This window comes from Sceloporus undulatus, chromosome 1 (assembly GCF_019175285.1).
Source record: "Sceloporus undulatus isolate JIND9_A2432 ecotype Alabama chromosome 1, SceUnd_v1.1, whole genome shotgun sequence".
NCBI lineage: Eukaryota > Metazoa > Chordata > Lepidosauria > Squamata > Phrynosomatidae > Sceloporus > Sceloporus undulatus.
Window position 1 is genome coordinate 377,475,229 of NC_056522.1, and position 9,788 is coordinate 377,485,016.

At 44.8% G+C, this 9,788-nt stretch overlaps 1 protein-coding gene across 1 annotated transcript in view; it reads left to right on the top strand.

Moving 5' to 3' along the window:
- PTGDR (prostaglandin D2 receptor) overlaps positions 1 to 9,306 on the top strand; it is a 28,458-nt gene extending 19,152 nt beyond the window's left edge. Inside the window, exon 2 of the mRNA XM_042445743.1 lies at positions 8,800 to 9,306. Within this exon, the coding sequence (XP_042301677.1) occupies positions 8,800 to 9,033 (234 nt within the window). The 3' untranslated portion in view covers positions 9,034 to 9,306. The remainder of the gene's footprint in view (positions 1 to 8,799) is intronic.
- The last annotated feature ends 482 nt before the right edge of the window (positions 9,307 to 9,788 follow it).

Below are 9,788 nucleotides of genomic sequence, written 5' to 3' on the forward strand. Positions count from 1 at the left end.
CCCAACAAACTGGATACTCAGTTGTGCAACCTCAAAGATGCAAGCCTGAGCACTGCTGGTATTGAACTCGAAAAACAACCTTAATGGTGCTGTGAGTGATGGGGCTGCAGTACAAGCAGGGACCCACTGTACCAGGCAGGGCTCTCTGAGTCACTGGGTATGACCACCCAATCTCCACAGGGATATGTTCCTAGGCATACCGTGGAAATGTGAAACAGGGTAAGTATATTGAAGAATAATTCCGACAAAGGGTGACCACAGAGTTGCACTGGAGGGACCTAGAGATTCCCTAGAATGAACACCTCTGTAGGCATTTCTAGTTCCTCCACCCAGGGACGTAAGCCAAGGGGGGGGTTGCTGGGGTCCGGACCCCCCCTCCCTTAGCAGAGGAGAGAAAAGGGGCAACTCAGCCCCAAACAAATGCCAGGGAGTGCACTACTTGCTCGCCTCTAGCTTCGAGGAGGCAGAAGTGGCTCCCTGGCGTTTGTTTGGGCTATGTCCAACAAGCACCCTTTTCTATCCTTCTGGCCCTGGCAAAGCCAGAGGAAGTGCCCTTTTTGCAGGGCCTGAGGAAAGGGGTGCCCGAGAAGGAAGCCCTGGAGGAGAGGGAGGGAGGGAGGAGAGGCTTGCATTAGAGGCTTCATCCACACTAAAAAATAACCAGGTTGGGCAGCGCTTTAACTCTTTTCTAGCGCATGGCTATGGAATTCTGGGAGTTATAGTATGTTCTGGGGGTGAAGATATCAAGGCTTTGGCTCTTTTCTGGTTCCTGGCTATGGAAATGGGAGTTAGAGTATGTTCTGGGGTCAAGATATCGAGGCTTGGCTCTTTTCTAAGCTCGGCATGAATTCTGGGAGTTAGAGTATGTTCGGGGATCAAGATATCAGGCTTGGCTCTTTTCTGGCTCCTGGCTATGGAATTCTGGGAGTTAGAGTATGTTCTGGGGTCAAGAATATCGAGGCTTGCTCTTTCTGGCTCATGGCTATGGAATTCTGGGAGTTAGAGTATGTTCTGGGTCAAGATATCGAGGCTTGGCTCTTTTGGGCCTGGCTATGGAATTCTGGGAGTTAGAGTATGTTTTGGGGTCAGATATCGAGGCTTGGTCTTTTGCTCCTGGCGATGGAATTCTGGGAGTTAGAGTATGTTTTGGGGTCCAAGATATCGAGCTTGGCTTCATTTCTGGCTCATGACTATGGAATTCTGGGAGTTAGAGTATGTTTTGGGGTCCAGATATCGAGAGCTTTGGCTCTTTTCCTTGCCTCCTTTTATAGGACACATCCTACATTTCAGACTCTGCCCAGAAGGAATTTCAAAAGTCCTCATTTTTTGTAAGGTGAGCAGATGTCCTCCTTTTCTAGGATGTGTGTCCTATGTTCAACTTCTGGCCTGATGAATGTAAAAAATGTCTCCACATTTGGAGGAAGACACACGTCCTCCTTTATCCAGGATAACGACACAACATTTCAGCCCTGCCTAGGAGCAATGTCAAAACACCTCCTTATCAGGGTGACCAGACATCCTCCTTATCCAGGACACATCCTATGTTTCTGCCCAGGGAGGAGTTTCAAAACATCCTGGTTATTCAGAAGTTGCCTTTGCCAGACTTTCCTTGAGGCTGAGAGTCTGTGACTTACTTGCCTAGTGGGTTTTCTTGGTTTGTTCAGAGAGTCTGCCTTTGGTGACTTGGGTGTGTGCGAGTGTGTGCCTTCAAGAGGTTTTCTGTGGAGGTTTGTTCAGAGAGAGTTTGGACTTTGCCATCCTCTGAGGCTGAGAGAGTGTGGACTTGCCCAATGGTTTTCTTGGAAGATTTGTTCAGAGGAGATTTGCTTCTCACCTTCCCTTAAGGCTGAGAGAGCGTGGACAAGCGCTGTGATGTCCCTTGTGCGCCGCACCATTTGGACATGATGCATGAGCCACGTCATTGACACGTGCCCCATGTAAGATATTTAGCCTTCTCTGTTGGAGAGAATCAGATTTTCAACGAATCCCGGTCTCCAGAGTCATAGAATCGATAGAGTTGGAAGAGAATGCAAAGGGCCACCCAGTCCAACCCCTTTATTCTGCCATGCAGGAACTCTCAATCAAACATCCCCATGACAGATGGCCATCCAGCCTCTGCTTAAAGACAGCCCCAAAGAAGGAGATTCGCTGCACTCTGAAGAAGGAGTGTGTTCCACTGTTGAACAGCCCTTACTCTCAGGAAGTTCCTCCTAGTCTAACACAACCAAGCTATAATCCCAACCTCCTATCCAGGGAAGAATGTCAAAATATTCTCCATTTTGAGCATGACTGAGAAACATGAATTATATTGTTTTTTATTAATGTTTTTGACTTTTAGTTGGGTGTGTTCTCCATTTTTGAACGTCCTGCAATTTGTCCTACATTTTGTTGTGCGTCAATGTCCTACATTTTTCCTACATTTTGTGTCTAGGGGGGCTCTTAGCCTCTCAAAATGGTGGCACTTAGTCTGAGACCCCCCCCTTTCCAAAAATCCTGGCTACGTCCCTGCTCCACTACAATCCTATGGTCAACTTCCATGGAAGCATACCATGGAATTGCACTGGTGGACCTAGGAAATGCCTTCAAGGAACATTTTATTTCAGGTGTAGGTAAGTGAAACTGCAGGTACTGGTCCTCCGTATATGGGGGAACACTGTATAAGTCCAGACCTTAAAGGAGCTGTCCAGATTGCTGACCTCGACCCTCCAGATGGGTTCACCTCTTGAGTAGCCATTTCAACTCATACTAGTTCCAAGAATGGACTCACATCCCCAATGACATGGAGGGGATCAGCTGTCACTAATTTTGCTGGATTCAGGGAATTGCCATTGAAAATCACTCCCTCTCAAGCTTTACTGACTCCCAACCATTGACTTCAACATCCGCTGTTCTCGAAAATGATTGGCCAGAGAGCATCTTCAACCCTCTGCACTCATGCCCCAAAGATGAGCCTGATGCTTGTGCAGGTTTTAAATAGCTTTCAAATAAACTCCCCAATCTAACTTTCCACCCTATTAAAACTCCCTCGATTTGCAAATCTGGTTTCAAGATCACAAAAGCAAAAGGTTTACAGCTGAGCTCACATGCCAATCCTGCTTGGGAGGGTGCAGATAAGGCGATAGTGCATCCTCCCTACATCCTGGAAAAGATGTGCTTCTTTGCCTTTTGCAGTTCTGTTTAGATTATAAACAATGGCCCTGAATTTTTAGCGTGCACAAGTTTAACTGTAATTAACAACAGATGTACTTTTCTGCTGGGAAACAGGCTTGAAACTGATCCCCGGGGTCAGGACAGTCTTCTGGCTGTGTCCTCTTGGCCTATACCATTTCCAAATGCAAGTTGTAAATGGCAAGACTAGATTGTCTCCCATAGCCAACATCCCTCTCCAGGCGCCAAAGTCCATGTTATTGATGCCTTTGTTGTTGTTGTGTTGTGTACCTTCAGTCATTCTGACTTATGGCAACCCTAAGGTGAACCTATCATGGGGTTTTCTTGGCAAGATTTGTCAATTGCCGCCTTCCCCTCTACAGCTTCTGGCCTGGATGAATGTAAAAATGTCTTCCACATTTGGTAGGAAGACACACGTCCTCCTTTATCCAGGATACGACACACATTTCAGCCCTGCCTAGGAGCAATGTCAAAACATCCTCCATTTTATCAGGGTGACCAGACATCCTCCTTTATCCAGGACACATCCTATGTTTCTGCCCAGGAGGAGTTTCAAAACATCCTGGTTTATTCAGAAGTTTGCCTTTGCCAGACTTTCCTTGAGGCTGAGAGTCTGTGACTTACTTGCCTAGTGGGTTTTCTTGGTTTGTTCAGAGAGTCTGCCTTTGGTGACTTGGGTGTGTGCGAGTGTGTGCCTTCAAGAGGTTTTCTTGGGAGGTTTGTTCAGAGAGAGTTTGACTTTGCCATCCTCTGAGGCTGAGAGAGTGTGACTTGCCCAATGGTTTTCTTGGAAGATTTGTTCAGAGGAGATTTGCCTTCACCTTCCCTTAAGGCTGAGAGAGCGTGACAAGCGCTGTGATGTCCCTTGTGCGCCGCACCATTTGGACATGATGCATGAGCCACGTCATTGACACGTGCCCCATGTAAGATATTTAGCCTTCTCTGTTGGAGAGAATCAGATTTTCATCGAATCCTGGTCTCCAGAGTCATAGAATCGTAGAGTTGGAAGAGAATGCAAGGGCCACCCAGTCCAACCCCTTTATTCTGCCATGCAGGAACTCTCAATCAAAACATCCCCACTGACAGATGGCCATCCAGCCTCTGCTTAAAGACAGCCTCCAAAGAAGGAGATTCCGCTGCACTCTGAAGAAGGAGTGTGTTCCACTGTTGAACAGCCCTTACTCTCAGGAAGTTCCTCCTAGTCTAACACACAAAGCTATATCCCAACCTCCTATCCAGGAAGAATGTCAAAATATTCTCCATTTTGAGCATGACTGAGAAACATGAATTTATATTGTTTTTTATTAATGTTTTTGACTTTTAGTTGGGTGTGTTCTCCATTTTTGAACGTCCTGCAATTTGTCCTACATTTTGTTGTGCGTCATGTCCTACATTTTTCCTACATTTTGTGTCTAGGGGGGCTCTTAGCCTCTCAAAATGGTGGCACTTAGTCTGGACCCCCCCTTTCCCAAAATCCTGGCTACGTCCCTGCTCCACTACAATTCTATGGTCAACTTCCATTGGAAGCATACCATGGAATTGCACTGGTGGACCTAGGAAATGCCTACAAGGAACATTTTATTTCAGGTGTAGGTAAGTGAAACTGCAGGTACTGGTCCTCCGTATATGGGGGACATACTGTATAAGTCCAGACCTTAAAGGAGCTGTCCAGATTGCTGACCCCTGACCCTCCAGATGGGTTCAGCCTCTTGAGTAGCTCATTTCAACTTCATACTATGTTCCAGAATGGACTCACCATCCCCAATGACATGGAGGGGATCAGCTGTCACTAATTTTGCTGGATTCAGGGAATTGCCATTGAAATCACTCCTCTAAGCTTTACTGACTCCCAACTCATTGACTTCAACATCCGCTGTTCTCGAAAATGACTTGGCCAGAGAGCATCTTCAACCCTCTGCACTCATGCCCCAAAGATGAGCCTGATGCTTGTCAGGTTTTAAATAGCTTTCAAATAAACTCCCCAATCTAACTTTCCACCCTATTAAAACTCCCTCGATTTGCAAATCTGGTTCAAGATCACAAAAGCAAAAGATGTTTACAGCTGAGCTCACATGCCATCCTGCTTGGGAGGGTGCAGATAAGGCGATAGTGCATCCTCCCTACATCCTGGAAAAGATGTGCTTCTTTGCCTTTTGCAGTTCTGTTTAGATTATAACAATGGCCCTGAATTTTTAGCGTGCACAAGTTTAACTGTAATTACAAACAGATGTACTTTTCTGCTGGGAAACAGGCTTGAAACTGATCCCCGGGGTTCAGGATAGTCTTCTGGCTGTGTCCTCTTGGCCTATACCATTTCCAAATGCAAGTTGTAAATGGCAAGACTAGATTGTCTCCCATAGCCAACATTCCCTCCAGGCGCCAAAGTCCATGTTATGGTGATGCCTTTGTTGTTGTTGTTGTTGTTGTTGTGTACCTTCAAGTCATTTCTGACTTATGGCAACCCTAAGGTGAACCTATCATGGGGTTTTCTTGGCAAGATTTGTTCAGGAGAGGTTTGCCATTGCCTTCCCCTCTACAGATACCCTCAGGGAATATCTCTGTGCAGAAACCCTGGTCCTTTCCACCGTATGACAGGCTTCCTAAATCAGGCACTTTCCAGGTGTACTAGATTCCCACTTTCATCTTCCCCAGCCAGACTGGGCCACATCTAGCTGAGAAAGGCAGCCTCACAATCTAGTAGCTCCATAAGTTGATTCATGCAACTAGCATGCTTCTTTGGTGTGTTTTTTTTTAAAACAGTGTTTTAAAAATTAGGAAATCGCACCATCATAGGAGGTAGAATTCAGAGACATAGCTGTATTAGATTGAATTATCAGTATGTAAAGGGATCTTGTAGTAATTTTTAGACTAACGGGGGTGAATGAAGTTGTAGCAAAGCTTTCATAGACTTGATCTCCATCCTCAGATGCATGGAGAGAAGTGTTACCCAGGAAAGACCTTGCTCATGAAACTATATGGATAGCCAGAGCCGGTGTGGCATAGTGGTTTGAGTGTTGGACTATGACTATGACTGAGTATTTGATGGTGTGTCATATTGAGGATGGAGCAAGCTTGTTTTCTGCTGTTCCAGAGAACAGGGTCCAGAATAATGGATGCAAGCTACAGGAAAAGAGATTCCACCTCAACATTAGGAAAAACTTCCTGACAGTAAGAGCTATTCAACAGTGGAACATATTCCCTCGGAGGGTGGTGGAGTCCTGCTTCTTTGGAGGTTTTTAAACAGAGGCTGGATCTGTTGGGGGTGCTTTGATGGTGAGTTCTTGCATGGCAGGGGGTTGGACTGGATGGCCCCTTCCAACTCTATGATTCTACGACTCTGGAGACCAGGGTTCAATTCCCAGCTCAATTATGAAACCCATTGAGTGATGTAGGTCATCACATGCTCTCAGCCTCAGAGGAAGGTAATGACAACCTCCTCTGAACAAATCTCAGCAAGAAAAACGTATTATAGGTTTTCCTTAGAATCACTCTAAGTCAGAAATGACTTGAAGGCACCCAACAACAACAATGGATAGCCATAGAAATGCAAAACTTGTGGGAATTGTGAGGTTTTGTTTTAATGATTTCCATGGCTATAAAAGTCCTTCCTGGGCACCAGTTCACTCCATGCATCTGAAGTAGTAGACCAAGTCTATGAAAGTTTATGCTGTGACGTCTCTTGCATAGTTAGTCTCAAAGCTGTTGCAAGACCCCTTTGCATACATCTGAGGTAGCGTAGGCATGAACACCAAATGTGACAATTAAAAACAGGAAACTTTGAAGGATCAGTTAAGCGGAAACCAGAACAAACACCAGTGGAGACAGTAGGATTCCAGAGCAGAGTCACCGCCCCGCTGACAGGGAAGCCCCCAGTTGCTAGACAGTCTGGAAGCTGTGAAATGATAATGTCTTTCTTCCTTGAGGGTAAGAGCTGTTTGCTAGTGGAACAGACTGTCTCAGAAGGGTGTGTACTCTTTTTCATCTGAAGTTTTTAAGGAGTGTGGGCGGCAGCCTGCAAGGGATGCTTTACCTGTGGATTTCCTGCCTATGTAGAAGGTTAGACTATATGGTATTGGGGATCCCCTCTGGGTCTATGATTTTGTGATTTACTGCAGCCCCAGAGATCCCTTTCTCCTGCTTCTGGAAAGGATGCTTTGCCTCTTCCAGAGAAAACATTCAGTAATTGAGGGTTAGTCTACACCAATGGCTCCCAAACTGTGCACTTTAAGAGATTTTGGACTTCATGTCCCAGAAGCCTCGGTTGACAATAGTCTGGGATTCTGGGAGCTGAAGTCCAAAATCCCTTAAAGAGCACAGTTTGTGTACCACTGGTCTACACAATGAAAATACTCCTCGTTCTAGTTGAATAAAATGTGATCCAGCCAGACATGGTTTTCAGGAGTTCAGGCATTTTGAGGAATGAAAAACTCCTTAAATTCTGCAGAAAAAGGCTTCACGGTTTTTACAGGAGTATCTGTAGAAATGTGCAGAAACGCAGATTATTGCACATGTGGCCATTCATCTGCTTTGCATGAATTTGGACGGCTGCACATTTTTGGGTGATGAATAGATGTGAATTTGTGCAGGAAAGTGAAGACAATAAACCATGGATACAAATCCACAGCAATTCACATAAATACATTTATGTGCAGACTTGCCCTTTGTGCATAATGACAGAATGGATCTGGTGTTTTGCCACAAGGGGGAGCTTTTACTGCACAAATACCATATGTGCTCACTCATGCAAGTGTGCACACACACATACACACATGTACACACACACTGCAGAAAGGTAGACCATTATGTTTGTGTTTGTGGATCTGTCATTGATTGTTGCAATATTTATGTGGTTTTAGAGACTCACAAACCTTTCACTATTTTTCATTAGGCAACTACCTTCTAAGATTATAGGGATTATGCTGTAAAAATACCTACAAGTATGTACTTTCTTCTTCCCTGTTAAATTGCAACAACTTAGAGATCTCCCTGGGAATAGAAATTTTAGGATGGAATTCTGTTGATGTCTTAAGCACTATTATTATTATTATTAGATAAATGGTTGGGTGTTTGTGTCCAATGCAGGCTCATACTAAAGGCTGGATGGATGAGAAAATAGAGGGGGTTCAGTGCTTCCAGGGCAGATGATACACTTGCTTTTCTCCAGGGAAAGGTTCCTTTTTAAAATAAGAGTTAAAGTACAGTACCTACCCATGGATGCATCGACTCGGGTTTTTGGGGTCAATTTTTGACCTAAATTTCTAGACTTATACATTAGTATCTAGAGTAACTATGTGCATGATTTTTTATATTTGTGTGAATAAAAGAACTGTTTGGAAGGGAGGTGTGAGGCAAGTGCTAGGAAGTGGAAATGGGCAATTATTCCTGGCATTCAGAACCCTTGACATCAAGATGCCAGATTTTCTTCAATTCTGTATGTAAAGAGATCTTGTAGCACCTTTGAGACTAAGACTGAGAAAGAAAGAAAGGTTGGCAGCATAAGCCTACTTCCTAAGATGCATCTCTACAAGATCTCTTTACATACTGATTTTACAGATGAATACAGCTATACCTTTGATTTCTTCAATTCTGTCGTGTTAGATCAAAAGTGACTCTTTTCTCTCCTTTCCACAGATCCGTGCTTATGTTGGGGCGTTTGCCCCGGATTACGATGAGAAAGCTGACCTTACAGCCTTGCGATTTTTTTCAGTGAACTCCATTGTCGACCCGTGGGTCTTCATCATTTTCCGGACCTCTGTCTTTCGCTCTTGGGTCCGCCGCCTTTCTTGGAGGCTGAGTTCCAAAAAAGCCCCCTGCATTCAGCTACTGGAAACATGGCAGCGGAAGGGATCCAACCCATTACACTGATGAGTTTCCTTTCCCTGAAGAGCTGGAGCTGGAATCAGTGCACCAGGCTTTCTTTCACTCTCATGCGTGAGATACCTTACATCTGTCGTGATCGCAGGCATGGACCAAGACATACTACCGTTCAAAGACGCCATTCTTCAAAGACAAGATTATGTGCCCTTTGAGGATTCATAGTCATCACCCAGGGACTTGTCTAGAATACCAGATTCCTTGATCTGTTGATCTGTTTGCACTGAAACATTTCTAAACTGGTTTAACCAAAACTTACAAATCAGTACAGGGCTCCCCCGGGTTACGAAATTAATTCGTTCCGCGGCGCCATTCGTAACCCGAAAAGCATTCGCAAGCCAAAGCCCCATAGGCGCTAATAGCGAAAGCCGCGATTTGGTGCGAAAAAGCGCCGAAAAGCACCAAAAATTTTTTCGTAACCCGAAATAACCTTCGTAACCCGGAACAGTTTTTTTTAATGGATTTTTTTCGTAACCCGGAAATTTCGTAACGCGGCGCATTCGTATCCCGGGGTACCAGTGTACAACAAATATACTAGCCCTCTAAGAAGCCTGCAGTAATCACCAGTAGCAGGTTTGTGGGCTAAAGGTTGTTGCTTTTAAAAATGAATTCACTTCCAGTTTGAAGAGATGTCCCTGTCGGTTCACCTAAAAGCAATCCTTGGCTTGCCATATGTGACCAACCATGGGGTGATATGCAAGTGTATTGGAGTGATAAATATTCTCAGTACAACTGTCTATTCTTTT